The sequence below is a fragment of the Talpa occidentalis genome, unplaced genomic scaffold, assembly GCF_014898055.3.
Source record: "Talpa occidentalis isolate TD23 unplaced genomic scaffold, MPIMG_talOcc4v2.1 talOcc4.8, whole genome shotgun sequence".
In the NCBI taxonomy this organism is placed as follows: domain Eukaryota; kingdom Metazoa; phylum Chordata; class Mammalia; order Eulipotyphla; family Talpidae; genus Talpa; species Talpa occidentalis.
Window position 1 is genome coordinate 64613075 of NW_023605194.1, and position 21030 is coordinate 64634104.

The 21030-nt window shown below is 45.2% G+C and overlaps 1 protein-coding gene across 3 annotated transcripts in view; it reads right to left on the reverse strand.

Annotated features, from left to right (window-relative positions):
- Positions 1-21030, reverse strand: part of SMARCB1 (SWI/SNF related, matrix associated, actin dependent regulator of chromatin, subfamily b, member 1) — a 42056-nt gene that overhangs the window by 4544 nt on the left and 16482 nt on the right. For all 3 annotated transcript variants that reach the window (XM_054690721.1, XM_037497981.2, XM_037497982.2), the window contains exons 6-8: positions 19958-20124; positions 5799-5989; positions 188-319 (exon numbers count right to left, since the gene is read on the reverse strand). In XM_054690721.1, the coding sequence (XP_054546696.1) occupies positions 188-319; positions 5799-5989; positions 19958-20124 (490 nt within the window). The remainder of the gene's footprint in view (positions 1-187; positions 320-5798; positions 5990-19957; positions 20125-21030) is intronic.

The window sequence follows — 21030 nt, forward strand, 5'->3', positions numbered from 1 at the left end:
GGCTGTGGTCAAATCCGACCTAAGGGCTTACTTTTGTGCCCTACAAGGAAATTCATTCCTGGCGGGCTAGATAGGGGTTCTTCCTGAGAAGGTTTTCTGAGGTCCCTCAGAAATCACTAGGGAAAGCTAACATCCCCTACCACTGCCTGGTAGGGCAGAGCCTACTACAGGGGACCAGGGGAAGTACCTCGTGTTCCTGTCTTGGTCTCGAATCTTCTTTTCCATCTCAGCATCTGTCAGAGTCTCTAGCAGTGGGCACCACTGGTCAGCGTCGCCTGTGTTCCGGATAGCAATCTCCACCGTGGGTAGGGGGTTCTCACTGTTGGGGGCGGGGGCAGGGAAGAGCAACTGATAGTTTAAAAGTTGTAGCTGAAAACATCCACAGAAATCACTGTCCAACCCCTCCCACTGTTTGCAGAGCTCAGCAAACAGCACTGGAGCCAGGACATGGCAGGAAGGCACAGGCCTTTCCTGCTTCTTCCTCCTTGGTGGATCCATCTCAGTGCCAACTCCTCAGAGCAGTATTCCTGAGCAGAATGGCCAGGGTGCTCCTGTCACTCAAACATCAAAGCAGAGCCTCTGGAGATGCCAGGACCTCTCCCAGCAACAATAGTGCTGCCCCCAAGATCCTGTGGGCTTCTTCTCAAAGCAGACTCTCAGCAGGCTCTTTGCTGCCACCCCAGCTATCACAGCATCTCAGTCCTAGAGACAGATGTTGTGGAGGTGGTTCCCCTTGACAGTACAGTGTTGCTGGGCTGGTGTTATCACAGCCTGGCTGGGGGTGATGGGGGAAACAGGGAAGAGGGCTATTGCCCATTCAGTGTCCAGGACTAGGACCAGTGATAAGCCACTGCTCTGACTCTACCCGAAGGCCACCTGCGCACCCTCTTAATAAGTGGACACAGTGTTGGGTTGCAGGGGTCAGCAGGGCACATGCTTCAAAGCTGGAGGATAGGGGCGGGAAAGTGTGGGTAGGAAGCAGGGCCTGGGGCTGCCACCTCTTTGGGCTTTGGTTTCCAAGTCTGTGACAAGAGGCTGAAGGGACAGGAGCTGCCAGGAAAGCCCGTTTTCCTCCTACCTTCGGGGCTGATGCCCAAATCCCCAACCTGGCAGATGTGCCTCAGAACATGATTTTAACTCCTTCCTACTGTCACCACTCTGACCTGTCCAGGCCCTTTTTTCTATACTCCAGCTGGGCAGGCTGCCCAAACTCATGCTGATGACTCAGGCCACTGACTAGGCAGCGTCAGCCCCCATCCTGTGGCACCCTGGGCAGACCCTTCCTCAGCAGCTCCTGACAGCTGTTCTCAAACCAGTGTGGCGGTTTGGCAATCCAGGAACTGCCTAGCCACAGACCCAAACATCATTCCTCACCTCGAGGGCTCCCCCCTTCCTTGGGAAGGCAGACATGAAAGGCGCCAAGCCCACGCTGAGGGGAGCAAAACAAGTTTTCCTCTTAATTTAAACAAGAGCTGGTGAGTGGTGTTTACCTCCTTTTGGCTCTGGAAGATTCCACTCCAGTGGGCTGTTCTAAAATAGGAACTGCTTGAGTCAACCATGTAAGAAAGGGCTGAGAGCCAACAGGCCTGGCTAGGGCCTGGGGGAGACATGCAAGCAGAACTGCCCAGTCTCCTACCCCTCAGGGGATTTTTCTGCTCGACTTCCAGGCCCCCTGGGACTCCAGACATTCCTCCCACTCCCGTGGCCAGGTGAGACCCAGAGCCTAGGGAGGGGAAAGCCATGGCTGAGGGGACAGAGGTCCCAGACTAAAGCTTGCAGGGCATCTTGAGGTTCATTTGCAATGTGATCCCATTTTTATTCCTTCATACGTGATACAACAGGCCAGCTGAGCAGCAATACCATGCCTTCTTTATAAACAGTTTAATTGTGAGAGGAAGAGACAATGAGGGGAAATGACTTGCCTGCGGGTGCACAACTAAAAAGAGGAGACAAATGACGTAACTGTTTACGATCAACTGACTTTCAACAAGGATGCCAAGTCCACTCAATGGAGAAAGAGCAGTTTTTCCAACAAACAGTGCTGGGAAGAGACCCTAGATTAGGCAATGATTTCTTAGGTATCACACTTAGAGCACGTGCAATAAAAGAAAAAAATAGACAAAAGTGAACTACATTAAACTTTTAAACTTTTGTACGTCAATGATACTGCCACGAAACTGAAAAAAGACAATCCACAAAATGAGAAAATATTTGCAAATCACATGTCCTAAGGATCTATAGAGAACTCTTAGACTCAATAATGGAAAGACAATTAAAATAAACCAAGGAATTTAGCCTCTTCCCCAAGATATACAACTGGTTAATCGCACATGAAAAGCTGTCCACTAGCAAGAGTCATTAGGGAAATGCAAACCAAAACCACAGACTGCCAGAATCAAAAAGTCGGCTGGTGAGCACCTGCCTATCCCTGGACCCCTCCCACCCAGCAATACTATACTGGCCACTTTACTCTAGGAGATCCACACACACTGCCCCTTCCCCATGCCAACAGCTTCTGGTGCCTTTGTTGGTCTCTGCTAGATGGGGTGCTGTTTCTTTGTGTCATCAGCTTAGACATAGGGTTGGCCCAGAGAACATGCTGTTGACTGCTGGCTGGAACTCTCCTCACAGGCACACACACATACTGGTCAATGTCTAACACCCTCACACTTGTGCCCTGCCCAGCCCAATCAGAGCCCTCTCCCAGTCCAGTCTTGTGCCTCATGCCACTGTCTCTGTTCTTGTTCCATTGGCTCTAGGTCGTTTCTATGTTGTTCTGGTCCAGCTCTGTGTTCCAGGAATTTGCCGTGTGCCCTTGTTTCTTCCTTGTGCCACTTAAAGCTGTGATTCCTGCCTCCACTTGTATCAGGCCTGCCCATCGACTGCTGAGAAGAAACAGCCTGTTCTCTTCCGTTTCCCCTTGACTTGTGGGCATCCTGCCCCTGCTCACACACAACCTGTGACCAGCAGCTTTTCTTACTCCACCATGAACACAACTCAATGTCACTATCGCTTGAGGAGGGCACCACAGTCAGAGGCTGGGCACCATTTGTGGGAGATGGAAAGGACCGGCTCATAGCATTCAGAGTGTTTCCAACCTGGGGAGATGGAGGCCCAGAATGTGAAGCCCCTTCTAAGGAGTCACATGAGGGCCTCTCTGGTGGCATAAGGGTTAAGTCTCAGCTCTATCACTGATATAGCCCGAGTTCCAACCCTGGCCAGGGAGCTAACCCACATATGGCTCAGCAGACCTCTCCTGTCTCACCTGCTGCTCCCCTTATCAGTGTATTTCAGTCAATTGGCCTGTTTTGCTCCCTATACAGTCTCTGGTGAATCCTCTCACACCCAGGGCACCTCTGGCCCACACCCCAGTTCTATGCAAAATATAAATAAATAAAAAAGGAGTCGTGTATCTTATTTGCTATGCATGGGAGACAACAAGCTAGAGCTTCTGGCTCAGACTGCCAAGGGCCCCTGGCTCTCGCTCACAGGAGGCCACTGTCCTTTTCATAGGCAGAGGCCTGAAAAGCAGGGAAGAGCTGGTGGTGTTCTCCCTGGCGGGGAGGTTCCGAGGGGTGGTATGATGCAATAGGAAGAATGCTGGTTAGGGTCAGAAGACACAAGTTCTAGTCCCTCACTCACTGCAGCAGGCCTGGATGAGGAGCTAATCTATGACCCTAAGTTCCCCTTCCTGTCCTCATCAGCTCTCCCAAAGTATCTGGCTGCCCAGACAAAACACAGTACACACAATAGGCCAGGCCCAGTGTGAGGAGGTCATGAAGTCTGGTCAGCTGGGAAAACACCGGGAACATGCCTAATGCCAAAAGAAGTGCCCTGGACACTGCCCAGATTCCTCTCTGTCTGGCCTGGACTGCTGCAGAAGTAATGCATGCACATCCTGGTCTCCAGAAGATAGACCCCATCTTCGATTCTGAGGACACAAACCCTACAGACTCAGCACTGAGACCATGGAGTAATAGAGGTCTGTGACACGCCCCACCCACATATACGTGCCTATCAGAATTGGGGTTCTGACTCGATGAGCATCATAGAGGTACTTGTCCATGTCACTCTCAGGACCTGCACAGCATCACCTCTGCTGGTCTAGGCCTGGAGTCTTCACTAGGGCACTATGTGAACCACACATGTTGCCGTGCCCACCAGATACCACCACTCTGGCTCCTGAAGCCTCCTCTCTGGGATTGAACCACTGGGTTGCCAGAGCTGCTGGAGGTTATAGGAGGTGACAGATGTGCCCTCCTCAGCCCAGGAGCCCAGAGCACAGGTCAGGCAAGACTCAGCTCCCCAGGGAGTTTAGCAGTTTCCCAGGCCTGGAACATCACACCCTACACATGAAAAGTCATTCCTTTTATCTTGCTCAGTAACAGGAAGTCACAAGAAAATTGTCTCTTGAGATTTCTGAGAGAACCAGCTGAGACCAAACTTACTAATAAGCTCCATTAGGATTCATGTTTTTGCAAAAAGATCTTTGCACTTGCTCATCATGTACTGTCTTAAGCCGTAATCCCTAAGTAATGACCACCAAATGTGCACAACAGCCTGACATCTGTTTTGATGCAGGGGTACACAGCATCACTCTTGCCCTGAAAACATCCCAGTGAGGAAAAGAAGCTTGGGGCAAGGTGGGGTTTCCTTGGTGGCACAGAGGTTAAAGTCTCAGTGCTATCAAGCTAGTGCCAGCCACTGTGACATGAGTTCAATTCTCATCCAGGGAGCTAACCCACATGGTGCAGCAGACCTCTACAAGCAGCACAGAAAGGAGAAGAGCTGCTGCCAGTAGAATGTGGCCCAGTTCAGCTCAAGGTGGGTAGGGGAACCTTGTGACGCTTGAGGCAGGAGGAGCAAGTCAACAAATGAGCCACTATTCTGAATGGAGCCACTGGAGCCACTCCTATCTCACCCGTTGCTCCTCTAAGCTGTGTCTTTCAGTAGATCCACCTGTTCTGCTCCCCACTCTGTGTCTAGTGAATCTTCTCGCCCCCCACACCTCTGACCTATACCCCAGTTCTTGGATACATAAATAAAAACAAAATAAATCTTAAATAATAAAAAAAAGCAGCTCAGGGGGTAGGGTTAGAAATCACAGAACAGCCCTGACGCTACTCAGTGAACACCTGCCCAGCTCCTGTCTCCTGGTCACACTGTCCCATGCCCACACTGCTGCCCCACCACCAACAGATATGTCATATCTGTCTCTCAAGGAGCCCTCACCTCAGTACACATGACACTGAAACAGAATGTTTGGACTTCCACCTTCTCAAGCAGCTGGATGCAGCTCTATTTTCCATGACACCTAGTGTGGGGTCGAACCAACATGGATGCCCACCAACGAACAAGTCTCAACTGAACGACCACAAGAAGATACAACAGTAAAAAGAAGCTGCTGGGAGCCCCTGACTCTGGAGAGCTGGGAGGGCCCTATGCAGTAGCCCTTGTTTGAAAGAGAAGGCAAGTCCATCAGTTGAAGAACCCTGGGGTGGGCAGCCCCAGTAGAGGACAGTCTACAAGCAGCACAGAAAGGAGAAGAGCTGATGCCAGTAGAATGTGTCCCAGTTCAGCTCAAGGTGGGTAGGGGAACCTTGTGACACTTGAGGCAGAAGGAGCAAGTCAACAAATGAGTCACTATTCCGACTGGAGCCACTGGTGGCTAGACTGCATTTTACTCTGAGGCTCCAGAAGGTCCCCAAGGCATCAATATACACTTAGAGGCATCGTCCCTCCAAGACAGATTTGCAGAGGAATGAGTAAGGGATTTGTCAATGAGCAAATGATCCTACCTGAAGGCATAGGTCTTCTGATGCCAGCTCAGCTGTCCCCGAATGCTGTAGGCAATGGTGGTGACAAACTCGCCGCCCAACCCTAGCTCTGAGCATAGCTTCAGGGCGAACTTCTCCGGTGAGTTCTCCTTCTCTGACATATCCCACTCAAACTGGTCCACCAGCGAGATGTTTCCCACGTGGATGTTCAGCTGGGGCAAAAAACAAAGCATGTAAGTTAGAGCAGTCAGAATTATGTCCACCCCAGGGAGGCCTCAAGGAGGTGGAGCAGTCTGTTCTGGGGCTGCTAGGCTGGGCCGGACACTGCCCTGTATTTACCTGTTGAGAACTAGGGCTGCCCCCTGCCCTGGCTGCAGTTTCTTATTTGAAAAATGAGCCCACAAACCTCCCGGGGCTTCCACAAGTGCTCTGGCTCAGCAGTCGCTCTCAGAGGAAGGCACTGAGTTCCACCTCACCTCTATCCCAGTTCCCTAGCTCCCTGCCCTGGCCTCAGCTTTGTGCACCACATTCTGTTCACTGCAGCCAAGTTTCCTCAGTCCTTTCCTTTCTCCAGGGAATGAAAACAGGGTCTCAGAGGGGAATCAGAAGAGCTACCTGTCCCCCAACCGGAATCAAATGCAGGGTGAACCATGTCAGCATTATGGGACCAGAAAGACTGTGAAGCGGCAGGCAGTCCACAGAAACACATCAAACAGGACTTAAGGACCAGGGAGCCCAGTGGTCCATACCCAGTTCTGGCCCAGGCATGACACCAGGAGTCCTTGTGACCACAAGGTGACACACATCCTGTGGAATGGGTTGCCTGTCCTCTGCCAGTTGGTGATTAATGTTTTCACCTATTGAAAGCTACACATGCATACCTAGCAAGGAGAAACCTGGGGGATACAATGGTGTGTAAAACAGAGGAAATCTCATCTTCATGGGTTGACTATGGTGAAGAGACACACAAGACACAGCAAGTTAAATATGCAAATGTGTGGTGTATCAGATGGCACAAGTGCTAAGGAGAAAAAGGAAGGGACAGTCAGGAAATACAGGGTTGGCCCAGGAAAGGTGGCATTTTAGGAATAATGAGTAAGCTGAGAGATCCAGTCACCTGGCTCCTGTGGTGAGTCTTTCAGCTTCCTTCACAAAACGGTGTTTTGAGCAAAGGAAAGACACAATGCCACTGAGATTTCCTGTAACAAGTCCTGGTGGTGGTGGTGTTATAGGGCAGCCCTGATACAAAACGGGGTGCCTGACTGGGGGTCCTCACCCGCGCGCTTAAAAGGACTTATCAATACTCTACTGCAGGCACACACAAAAGGTTAATAAAAGGCTTATTTACAAGGGAAGGGCAAATGAGGAAATGTATAACTCAGGGAAAAAAAAGTGGGAGACAAAGTTTTAAATGCATCCTACCCGATCTGCCGATCTGGAATCCCAAATGGCACTCTGAGAGCTGGCTGCAAGCCAGGAGCCGTGAAACCCAGGAGGCGAGCAAGAGAGCAAGACCCCCCAAGGCCCACGTGTTTGGTTTTTATACCAAACCTGGCTGCTTAACTCCACCTTCAGGTCCCAGCAACCTTCCCTTTGGTGGTGATGGGATTTGTCTTTCCCAGTGTCCTGATGGCTTTGGTCTGGAGTGGGGGTGGAGTCCACAAAGCCTGCATGGAATTAGCTCAGGACATCCTTTCCCCCTAATAGTTGCAGCAGTGGGGTGGGGTGGTGAGTGGTGGCTGGACTCTAGGTGGACTCAGAGACTAAATAGGATCAGAACTCCCAAGCAGGTGCGCAGCACTGGGGCCATGTTCCTACCTACCTCCCCAGCCTTAACCTGTATCACCCTATATAATGTTTCACTCCTCAGAAAGGGGAGGGACCGGCCCTGCAGAAGCACTGTGATGGCTCACACTTCAGCAGCACTAAGCTTCTGATCAGAGCATAGTTGACCTGAGCCAGGGGACTTGGTACAGGCTCTGGGCCCAGCATGGCCAAGAACAATACTGTAAGTGGCTGCTCCAAGCTAAGGCACTGTTTTGTGAGCAGAGAGACACTCCTCAGATGCCATTCCTCCAAAGGTTCCTGTCTTCTGCTGTGTCCCAGAAATCAAAGAAAAACATTCAACACAGAAGCACTCAGCTCTTCTGCAGTCCCACTTACACAGGAAAATCAGGGTGTGACTTTCAGTTTCCTCACCTACAAGATGGGACCTTGCTTCTAGGTAACTGTGTTCATAATACTTTTGTCCTGAGAAATTTAACAGTGTCTTACAGCAACAGAGCTTTCCTGGGTCAGCTATGTCTGAACCCAGCACCTGTGAACACTCACACCTAACACCCAACCTGGGCATGGCCTCCCATTAGCCAATACCATTCCTGAAGTGAAGATTACAGATAATTTGGAGGGTCTGAAGGGGCCCCAGAACTAACAGTTGTCCAGTCTCCAATTTTCTGGTTGGGGAGCAGGCAGCAGCCTCAAGCAGGTTTTCAGCTGACTGTCCATAAGCTCCATCAGCATAATAAACAATTCTGAGAAAAATGGCTGGAAAGCCAGCTGGTCAGACTCATGAGGACCTGACCTTGGTCACTTGGAACCACTTTGCTATGGTTAACTCCCTAAGGCTGCATCCTTACCACAGTTACAGGACCCTTAAAGATGCAGCACAGAGAGACTTCTGGAACATACTCCAGAGGCAAGAGGCTATGCATGTGAACACAGATGAGATTTCCACTGCTATATGCCACACTATTTTTTTTTCCCCATGACACCCTCCATCTTTCTCACTTGTGTCCTTTTTCTGTTAGCTGGCTTAAGGTGAAGCTAAAATGGGTTAAGGAAAACAAGTTCTTGTTTATCTCAAAACAAACTAATAAGATTGGATCAGTAACTGAAAACCTCCCAGAAAAAAAAGTCTGAACCTATCAGCTTCACTGTGAATTCTATCAAGCATTAAAAGCACTTTATCAATCCATCCCAAATTCTGTAAGAAAAATGAAGAGGAGGGACTGCTTTGTAACACATTGTCCCAATACCAAAGCCAAAGACACTGTAAGAAAAACTACAGAAGACCAAAATTCTTTACAAACACTGATGCAAAAATCCTCAACAAAATACTAACAAACCATTCCAGATGCCAAGTCACAAGACAGGGAGCGTTGGGTCAGGAACCTCACAAAATCTCTGTGGAACTGAGAAAGGGCTATCCCCTCAGTCAGAGGTGAGCTGAAAAGCATGCGCAAGCCAGGCCCCGTGCCTGACCATTATTTGGAGCCCAGAGGGGGATCCATCCACCATTGGGGCAGACCCCGAGACCTCAAGACTCCCCCTCTGGAACTAAGTAAATACAGAAGGAGGGGATTTTCAGGGACAGCATCCATCAATATATCCATAGTACCACTGCCCTACTGGAGTTCTGGCATAACATTACTGGACTCGACTGGGCCACCAATTTCCGACATCCCAAAAGGAGTACCCCAAGATGCCTGCCAGTACCAATGACACAGTTTCCCAAAGCATAGGACAAATTAAAAAACAAACAGCAGGGAGAAGAAAAATTACAAACCACCAAGCAAGTCCTCAGGAAAAGGACACACCACAAAAAGAAAACCAACCACCAGAATGCAACAACAGTGACTTGGAAGAACTTCTTAGCCTTCTAGATAGAGAATTTTAAAACTGCCATGATTAAAAAACCAAAGGAAGACAAAAAGGAAAAGAATGATATGAGAAAAATAATCAAAGATCAGAAGAATGAAATTGAGTCCCTAAAGAGGGAAGTGAAAAAAACACAGGAGATTAAAAGATTAATGGAGGAGCTAAAGAACTTCAGGAAAATCAATGAAAACAGAATAGATGAAATGGAAGAACAAACCAGTACTCTCAGATACAGAAATAAAAAGAACTAAAGCAGAAAAGGAAAGAGACGTATGAAGGAAAATGGATGAAGAAACACTTTGAGAAATATCTGACTCCATGAGAAAAGGAAATATAAGTTACAGGAATCCCAGAAGGAGATGAGAGAAACATAGGAACAGAGAAAATTCTCAAGGAGATAAAGAGAATTTCCCGAGAATGAAGAAAGAGCTGAAAATAGACATACAAGAAGCAAGAACAACACCAAACTTCCATGATGAAAGAAAAAATACAGCAAGACACATAATAGTAAAACCCAAGAATCCAAGACAAGAAAGAAATAATAAAGCTGACAAGAGGGAAGAAACAGATAACATACAAAGGAAAACCAATCAGGCTGACATCAGACTTCTCTGAAGAAACACTATGAGCAAGAAGAGAGTGGAGGGACATAGTCAACAAATTCCAAGACAACAAATGCCAACCAAGAATACTTTATCCCACAAAGCTTTCCTTCCTCTATGAAGAAAGAATAAGGACCTTCTCAAACAGAAACTCTACAATTTCATTTCAACTAAACCCTCACTCCAAAAAATATTACAAGAAGTCCTACAGCCAGAATCAACAGGGATGAACAAGAACGAAACAAGACAAGGAATAAAACCACAAAAAGACAAACAAAAATGGCAAATACAGACGCCAATGTATCAATATTAACTCTAAATGCAAATGGACTAACCTCATCAATAAAAAAACACAGAGTGGCAGGCTGGATTAAGAAACAGAACCCAGTCTTTTGATGTCTTCAGGAAACACAAAAGATAAAAAACAGACTGAAAGTAAAAGGATACAAAACAATCCTACAAACAAATGGACCAAAAAAGAAGGCAGGAACAGCTATACTTATATCAGATAAAATAGGCCTCAAACTAAAAAAGGTAAAAAGAGACCCAGACAGTCACTACATTATGATTAAGGGGACAATACATCAAGAAGACATAACACTCATTAACATATACTAACCAAATGAAGGAGCACTAAAATATATCAGACAACTATTATCATCTCTGAAAACAGACAGCAGAGAAAATACATATGTAGTAGGAGACTTCAACACACCACTCTCAACAACGGATAGATCACCGAGACAAAAAATAAGTAAGGACATTAAAGCTCTAAATAAGCTCTAAATAAGGATCTAGACCTCATGGGCTTAACAGACATCTATAGAACACTGCACCCAAAAAAATCTAAGTGCACATTTTTCTCAAGTGCACACAGATCATTGTCTAGGATCGATCACATACTGGGACACAAGACAAACATCAATAGACACACTAAGACTGAAAACATACCAACTATCTTCTGACCATGAAGGCATCAAACTAGAAATAAACCATAAAAAGAAGGCAAGAACCCTCCTATCTCATGGAGATTGAAACCCACACTACTGGAAGACAACTGGATCAATGAGGAGATCAAAGAAGAAATTAAAAATACCTTGAGGGCCTCCCTGGTGGCACAAGAGGTTCAGCGTTGCACTGTGAAACTATTTGCAGCCTCTGCAGCATGAGTTCAATCCCCAGCCTGCCAGGGAGCTACCCAAATGGCACAGCAGACCTCTCCTGCCTCGCCCACTGTTCCCCTCAGCAGTGTATTTCAGTAGATCTGCCTGTTCTGTTCCCCACTTTGTCTCTGGTGAATTCTCTCACCCCCTGCACCTCTGGCTTGTACCCCAGTTTTTGTATACATAAATAAATAAATCTTTAAAAAGAAAATACCTTGTGATGAATGACAATGAAGACACAGCTCTCCAGAACATATGGGACACAGCAAAAGCAGTTGTAAGAGGAAAATACACAGCAATTCAGGCTCACATTGAGAAACGAGAAAGAACTCAAAGAAACAACCTAATCTTCCACCTTAAAGAACTTGAAAAAGCACAACAACAACAAAAAAAAAACCCAAAAGCCAGTAGAAGAAAGGAAATAATAAAAATCAAAGCAGAAATAAAGCAAACAATCCAAAAGATCAATGAAACCAAAAGTTGGTTCTTCGAAAAAATAAACAAAATAGACAAACCCCTACCCAGATCACAAAGAAAAAACGGGAGAAAGCACAAATAAATAGGATCACAAATGAAAGAGGAGAAATCACAACAGATCCAGCAGAAATCAAAAGAATAATCAGAGACTACTATGAAGTTACATGCAAACAAGTTCAACAATCTAGAAGAGATGGACAAATTCCTACAACTATACAATCACCCAATGCTAGATAAAGAAGAAATAGAACACTAAACAGACCAATTAGAAGCAGTGAAAATGAACTGATAACCAAAGCCCTCCCCAAAAACAAAAGCCCAGGACCAGATGGATTTACAAATGAATTCCACCAAACATTGAGAAACGAACTAGTGCCTATCCTACACAAACTCTTTCAAAAAATTGAGAAGGAAGGGATAATACCAAACATGTTCTATGAAGCCAACATTACACTATTACCAAAACCAAATGAGGACAACACAAAAAAAGAAAACTACAGGCCAATTTTTCTAATGAACAGTGATGCAAAAATCCTCAATAAAATCTTAGCCACAGAATCCAACAATGCATCAATAAGATAATTCACTATGACCAAGTAGGATTTCTTCTAGGGACACAGGGATGGTTCAACATCAGAAAATCAATCAATGTAATCTAACACATCAGCAAAAAGAAATATAAAAACCATACGATAATATCAATAGATGCTGAGAAAGCTTTTGACCAAATTCAATATCCATTTTTGATAAAGGCCCTTGAAATTCTCGGGATACAAGGAATATACCTCAACATCATAAAGGCCATACATGACAAGCCCATAGTCAATATCATTTTCAATGGTGAAAAGCTGAAAGCATTTCCCTTAAGATCTGGAACAAGGGCCTCCCCGGTGGCGCAGCGGTTGAGCGCTGGGTTACGAAGCTCCCTGCGACCTCTGCGGTGCCGGTTCGATCCCCGGCTGCTCCCTGGCCACCGGAGGAGGTTCCCACATGGCGCGCAGACCTCTCCTGCCGCCCGCTGCTCCCCTCAGCAGTGTACTTCGGTCCTTCTGCCTGCTCTGCTCCCCGCTCTGGCTCTGGTGAATTCTCTCACCCTCCCGCGCTTCTGACTGTACCCAGTGCATGTATAAACAAACAAACAAACAAACAAATAAATAAATAAATAAATAAATAAAGATCTGGAACAAGACAAGGATGTCCACTCTCACCACTGCCTTTCAATATAATACCAGAAGTCCTAGCCAGAGCAGTACGACAAGAGAAAGACATATAAGGAATCCAAATAGGGAAAGAAGTAAAACTAACACTATTTGCAGATGATATGATAATACACATAGGGAATCCCAAAAACACCACAGAAAAACTAACCAAATTAATCAACCAGTTTAGTAAAGTAGCAGGACACAAAATCAACACACAAAATCAGTAGCTTTCCTATATACAAACAATAAATCTGAAGAAGAAATCAAGAAAACCATCCCTTTTATAATTCAAACAAAAAAAAAAATCAAATACTTGGGAACAAAAGAGGTAAAGGACCTATACAAAGAAAACTATAAAACAATGTTAAAAGAAATAAAAGAAGACATAAAGAAAAGGAAAGACATCCCCTGCTCATGGATTGGAAGAATTAACATTATCAAAACAGCCATCCTACCAAAAACAATTTACAGATTCAGTGCTATTCCAATAAAAATTTCAATGACAGGGGCCTCCCTGGTGGCGCAAGGGGTTAAGACGCACGCAACCTATGAAGCTGTCTGCAGCCACAGCAGCACAAGTTCGATCCCCGGCCAGGGAGCCACATGTCACAGCAGACTTCTCATGCCTCACGTGCTGCTCCCCTCACCAGTGTACTTCATTCAGTCTGCCTGTTCTGTTCCCCATTCCGTCTCTGGTGAATCCTCTCACCCTCCACACCTCTGGCCTGTACCCCAGTTCTTATATACATAAATAAATCTTTTAAAAAAATTTCAATGACATTCTTCAAAGAAATAGAAATATTGATGAAATTCATATGGAGCCACCAAAAATCCCTAATACCCAAAGCTCTCCTAGAAAAAAAGAGAAAGGAATGGAGGTATCACACCCCCAGACTTCAAACTATACCACAAAGCCATAACAATCAAAACTGCATGGCATTGGAACAAGAACAGACAACAGACCAATGGAACTGAATAGAAAACCCAGAAATAAATGCACAGATTTATGGTCAACTAATCTTTGACAAAGGAGCAAAGAATATGCAATGGAACAAGAAAGTTTGTTAAATAAATGGTGCTGGGAAAACTGGGTCGCTATATGCAAAAGAATGAAGCTTGAATACTACCTCACACCATGCACAAAAACCAACTCAAAATGGATTAAAGAACTAGACATAAGAACATCACCCAAAGCAAAAGTAGTGAACGAAAGGAGAAACAGCTGGAACTACATCAAATTAAAGAACTTCTATACAACCAAAGATACATTAACCAAAACTAAGAGATACCCCACTGACTGGGAGAAAATTTTTGCACACAATACTAATGATAAGGGACTGATCAAAAAAATCTACGAGGAGCTGACTAGACTCAACAAAAACAAAATAAATAATCCTGTCAAAAAATGGGCAGAAGACCTAAAAAGAAACTTCTCCAAAGAGGAAATGCAAATGGCCAACAGGCATATGAAAAAATGTTCAACATTGGGCCTCCCCAGTGGTGCAGCAGGTTGAACGCAGTGCTGTGGAGCTGTCTGCAGCCTCTGCAGCGCAGTTCGATTCCTGGCCAGCCTGGGAGATACCCACATGGCGCCACAGACCTATCCTGTCTCACCTGCTGCTCCCCTCAGCAAGTGTTTTTGGTCAGTCTGCCTGTTCTGCTCCCCGCTCTGTCTCTGGTGAATTCTCTCACCCTCCCGTGCCTCTGGCCTGTACCCCAGTTCTTGTGTAAATAAATAAATCTTTAGGAAAAAAAAAAGAAAAGAAAAAATGTTCAACATCACTTGTAATCAGGGAAATGCAAATCAAAACCACAATGAGATACCATCTTACACCAGTGAGAAAAGCACATATTAAAAAAACAAGCAACAAGTCTTGGCGATGATGTGGAGAAAAAGGAACTCTACTACACTGCTGGTGGGAGTACAAACTGGTGCAACCACTATGGAAAGCTGTGTGGAGGTTCCTCAATCTCCTAAAAATTGAACTTCCATATGATCCAGCAATTCCACTCCTAGGTATCTATCCAAAGGACACAAAACCATTAATTCAAAAGGGCACCTGGGGGCCTCCCCTGGTGGCGCAGCGAATGAGTGTGCTGGGCTGCGAAGCTGCCCATAGCCTCTGCAGCGCCGGTTCAATCCCCAGCCGCCGGCGAGGGTCCCACATGGCATGCAGACCTCTCCTGCTGCCCGCTGCTCCCCTCAGCAGTGTACTTCGGTCCTTCTGCCTGTTCTGCTCCCCGCTCTGGCTCCGGTGAATTCTCTCATCCTCCTGCGCTTCTGACTGTACCCAGTGCTTATATAAATAAATAAATCTTTTTTAAAAATTTTTTTAAATAAATAAATCTTTAAAAACAAACAAACAAAAAAAAGGCACCTGGACCCCTATGTTTACTGCAACACTATTTTTTTTTTTAAGATTCATTTATTTATGCATACAAGAGCTGGGGTACAGGCCACAGGTGCAAGGGGGTGAGAGGATTCACCAGAGACAGAGTGGGGAACAGAGCAGGCAGACTGACTGAAATACACTGTTGAGGGGAGCAGCAGGCGAGTCAGGAGAGGTGTGCTGCACCATTTAGGTTGCTCCCTGGTTGGCAGGGGAATGAACTTGTGCTGCAGAGGCTGAGGATTGCTTCATAGTGCTGTGTTTAAACCCCCTGGGCCACCACCAGGGAGGCCCTGCAACACTATTTACAATAGGTAAGCTATGGAAACAATCCAAATGCCCAAAAATAGATGACTGGATCTAGAAGATGTGGTACATATACACCATGGAATATTACTCAGTATTCAAAAAAGATACACTCATGCCATTTGTAGCAACATGGATGGAGCTGGAAGGGATCATCCTCAGTGAAATAAGCCAGAAAGAAAAAGAAAAATATCGGATGGTCTCACTTATAGGAGGAATGTAGAGGATCCAAATCAGTGATCAGGAAAAAAAAAAAAAAAAGTAACTATAATAAAGTAAAAATCAAAAGCAACAGGCAACTATAAACTGGAGACATTCTGGGGGTTGTGGGGGGAAGGGAGTAGGATCAAAACAGGGGTGGAAGGAGCACAAGGGACCATGGTGATAGTTCACAGGTGAATGGGTAGTGGGAATTTCACAGGGGCTATAACCAAGATGAAAATGCATTACCTGGTACAAAAATGGAAAATGTTGTAAAAAATATATAAAATAGAATAATAATAATAAAAAAATACTACAAACCAAATCCAGCAGGATATTCAAAGGATTATACAACTCCACGAAGTGGAATTTATTTCATCAATGTAAGGATGTTTGACGAGAAAATTGGTCAATGTAACTAATTAATACAAATTACAGAATGAAGGGCAAAAACCACATGATCATCTCAGTTGATGCAGAAAAAGCATTTGGTAAAGTCCAGTTCATTTTCATGATAAAAGTACTCAACTAGGAATAGAAGAAAACTATACCAACATAATAAAATCTATACATGGAAAAGCTCAATGTCAATTTCATATTCACTATTTGACAGCACTTGCCCTAAAATCGGGAACTAAGCAACGATGCCTGCTCTTGCCACACCTATTCCACACAGTACTATAATTTCTAGCCTGAGCAATTATGCAAGAACAGAAATAGAAAGGTATCCAAAACAGAAAGAAGTAAAGTTATCTCTGTTCACAGATGATATGACCCTATATTTAATAAAACTCTACAAATTCCACAAAAAAGTTAGAATAAATGAGTTTATTAGCAAAGTAGCAGGATACAAAGAAACACACAAAAATAAGTTGCATTCCAAACTACTAACAATGAACAATCTGAAAAGAAAATTAAGAAAACAATTTCATTTATAACAGCATCAGAAAGAATACTTAGGAATTAAACTTAAGAGAGTAATATACTTGCACAATGAAAATTACAAAACATTGTTGAAAGAAATTAAGATGGTACCAATAAATGGAAAGACATTTCATGTTTATGAATTGGAAGACTAAATATTAGAGATCTACCAATCAATATAATCCCCACTAAAATCCAAGTGATGTTTTTGCAGATATGAAAAAAAAATCCATTCTACAATTTCATATTAAATATAAGGGATCCGAATCTTTTTGAAGATTGTGAAAGCAATCTTCAAAAAGAACAAAGTTGGAAGACTTACACTTCCTAATTTCAAAACTCACTGCAAAGGCAGTAATAAAAACAGTCTGGTACTAACATAAAGACAGACACTTACACCAATGGAGTAGGATAGCAAGCCCAGAAATAAACCCTTACATGTATTGCCAAATGGTATTTGACAAGGACACCTAGACCACTTAGTGGGGTAAAGGACAATCCTTTCAATAGTGCTGGGTGGAATACAGAAAAACAAAGTAGAGGAACAGAAAGATCTAAACCAAAACAAACCCTATAAATATGACTACAGAATTGAGAATACGAGAGGGGGAGTGTGTGTGGTGGGTAGGGAACAAATTAGAGGGGGGCCAATGGTCTAAGGTGGATTATGGTTCCAGTGTGATAACATATATCTGAAGAGGTACAAACCTATTCCCTTATACACAGTATTATAAACCAATGTGATTTCAATAAAGAATGGCATATAGATTTAATAAGTGAGTTTAACAAGGTCCGAGATTCTAAATTCAATACAGAAATGTTTCTATATCCTAGGAACAAAAACTGCAAATAAAAATATTTTTAAAGTGATACCGTTTTTTTTTTTAAGATTTATTTATACATACAAGAACTGGGGTACAGGTCAGAGGTGTGGGGCATGAGAGCATTCACTAGAGACAGAGTGGAGAACAGAACTGGCAGATTGACCAAAATAGACTGCTGAGGGGGGCAACGGGCACGTCAGGAGAGGTCTGCTGCACCATGTGGGTAGCTCTCTGGCCAGGGATGGAACTCGTGCTGCAGTGGCTGCGGATAGCTTCATAGGTTGCGTCTTAACCCCTCGCGCTATCAGGGAGGCCCTAAGTAATACCATTTAAATTACCATCAAAAAACAAAAACTTCAGGGCCTCTCTGATGGCCTAGAGGTTTAGGTCTCAGCACTATCACCACTGTGGCCTGAATTCAATCCCCAGCCAGGGAGCTAACCCACATGGTGCAGCAGATCTCTCCTGTCTTGCCCGCTGCTCCCCTTACTGTATTTCAGTAAATCTGCCTGTATTGCTCCCGCCCCCGCAACTCTATGTCTGGTGAATCCTCTCACCCCCTGCACCTCTGGCCTACACCCCAGTTCTTCTATACAAGAATAAATTTAAAAAGAAACAACAACAAAAACATAGGTATAAAAAAATAAATGTTGCTAGGAAAATTGAATATCTACATTCAAAAGAATAAAGCTGGACCCTTACATAACACCATGTACAAAAATTAACTCAAAGTGTATAAAAGATACAAGAGCTAAAGCTATAAAACTTTTTTTTTAAAGATTTATTTATGCATACAAGAACTGGGGTCTACGCCAGCAGTGTAGGGGTTGGTGAGAGCATTCACCAGAGACAAAGTGGGGAACAGAATTGGCAGATTGACTGAAATAGACTGCTGAGGGGAGCAGCGGGCAAGATAGGAGAGTCTGCTGCGCCATGTGGGCAGCTCCCTGGCCGTGACTGAACTCGGGCTGCAGTGGCTGGTGATAGCTTGATAGTGCTACGTCTTTAATCCCTGCACCACGAGGGAGGCCCCCAAACTATAAAACTTTTATTTTGTTTTATTTTTTTAAGATTTGTTTTTATTGGGCCTCCCTGGTGGCACAAGAGGTTAAGCACCACACTGTGAAGCAATCCGCAGCCTCTGCAGCATGAGTTCGATCCCCAGCCAGCCAGAGAGAAATATGCATAAATAATTATTTATGCATACAAGAGCTGGGGTACAGGGCAGAGATGCAGGGGATGAGAGGATTCACCAGAGACAGAGTGGGGAACAGAACAGGCGGACTGACTGAAACACACTGCCAAGGGGAGCAGCGGGCGAGCCAGAGGAGGTCTGCTGCACCATGTGGGTTGCTCCCTGGCAGGCCGGGATCGTACTGTGCAGCAGAAGCTGTGGATTGCTTCACAGAGTGGTGCTTAACCCCTTGAGCCACCAGGGAGGCCCCAACTATAAAACTTTTTTTTTTTTAAAGATTTATTTATTTATGCATACAAGAGCTGGCCAGAGGTGTGGGGTATAAGAATATTCACCAGACAGAGTGGGGAACAGAACAGGCAGACTGACTGAAATACACTGTTGAGGGGAACAGTGGGTGAGACAGGAGAGGTCTGTTGTGCCACGTGGGTTGCTCCCTGGCATGGTGGGGAACTCGCTCCGCAGAAGCCACGACAGCTTCATAGGTTGCGTCTTAACCCCTTGTGCCACCAGGGAGGCCCCCAACTATAAAACTTTTATAATAAAAATGCAAACCAGAGAATGGGAGAAAACATTTGCAAGTCACTCATCTGATAAGGGACTGATATCCACAATATACACAGAACTTGTAAAACTCAAGACAACAAAATCCTAATTCAAAAATGGACAAAATATTTTAATACATTTCTCCAAAAAAGATATGCAAATAGCCAATTAGCACATGAAAAGATGCTCAAAATCAGTAATCAATAGGAAAATGCAAATCAAAACAAGACACCATTTCATACCCAGGCAGGCTCTATTCTATAGCAGACAGGCCTGCAACCAAAGCATAGTTCTACCACTTCTAGTCTGGATAGGTAACTTGGTGGGTAGGGCAGTACCTTACCCCAGGTCTGCAGATGGACAGTGAGAAAGTACAGGGTGTACTTTGCCCAGTATAGAGGTGATGTTCATCTTACTGTGGCCCACCCTGCTCTGCCTGTTACTGGCTTCTTCTCTTTTATGCCACTTGGGTTCTGCTCAGTGCCTGGCAGTGCCATAGCAATGTGATAGCCAAATTGTAAAACTCCTCTGTGATGCCTTCCCTGGGGTGAAGAGAGCCACATACTGCCTGAAAGAAAGACCACTTTCCAGAAGGGTAAAGACCACTTTACCCATAACAAGGACCTCAAGGACAGGTTTACACAGTGACCTCGTTATATCCTTCAGCACACCCTAGGAGAAGGAGCCACCTACCTTGATGATGACACGCTGGTCTGACTGGTCTTCCAGGATACTGTCTGTGGGATAGGATTCAATCTGCTGCCTGATGGCAGAGGCGATGGCTGGCACAAATGTTAGTGGATTCAAATCCAGGTCATCACAGAGGATTTCTGAAAACATCTCAGGGGTCATCAGTTTCTCTAAAATCAGAAGACAGAGAAGGGATTGCTGATTGATTGCAGGACCACTGTACTTGGCTCCAGCCTCCCTCCCTTCCCCGCCCCTTTTCTTCTGCCAAACATCCTGACTGACTGAAGAAGAAAAGATGAGGACGACAGAGGAACTGAGGCTGGCCCCCAGAAGATGGAGGAAGAAGTAGCATAAGACAACACCCTCCCTTTCTAGCCTTCATTCCACACACACTCACTCCTCCACAACCCTAGGGGTGAGGTCAAGGTCCTAAGCACTCCCTCACACTCCACTCACAGGCATAGCACTATACTGCTGTGCTCTACCCAGTGAGATGTCTGGAAGGAGTTAAGAGTTCAGAGAACAGGTAACTGGGGACAACTACATCAAGACACAGAGAAGAGGCCTCCCCTGGTGGCGCAGAGTTTGAGCGCTGGGCTGCGAAGCTGCCCGCAGCCTCTGCAGCACCAGTCTGATCCCTGGCCACCCGCGAGGGTCCCACATGGCACGACAGACCTCTCCTGCCGTGCCCGCTGCTCCCCTCAGCAGTGCATTTCTTCAGTCTGCCTGTTCTGTTCCCCTCTCTGGCTCTGGTGAATTCTCTCACCCTCCCGTGCTTCTGACTGTACCCAGTACTTGTATAAATAAATCTTAAAAAAAAAACCAAAAACCAAAACACAGAGAAAAGGCCATCTACAAGCCCAGGGGAGAGAGACCTCAGAAGAAACCAACCCTGCCGACACCTTAATCTCATACTTCTAAGCCTCCAAAACTGAGGAAATTAATTTCTGTTGCTTAAGTCCCCTAGTCTGTGGTACTTTGTTATGGCATCCTGAGCAAATCAACGTAAGTTCCCCTTCAGAATCAGTCACTTTGAGGCCAGTGTCTCAAGTGGATCCAGCAGGCACACATCTGTC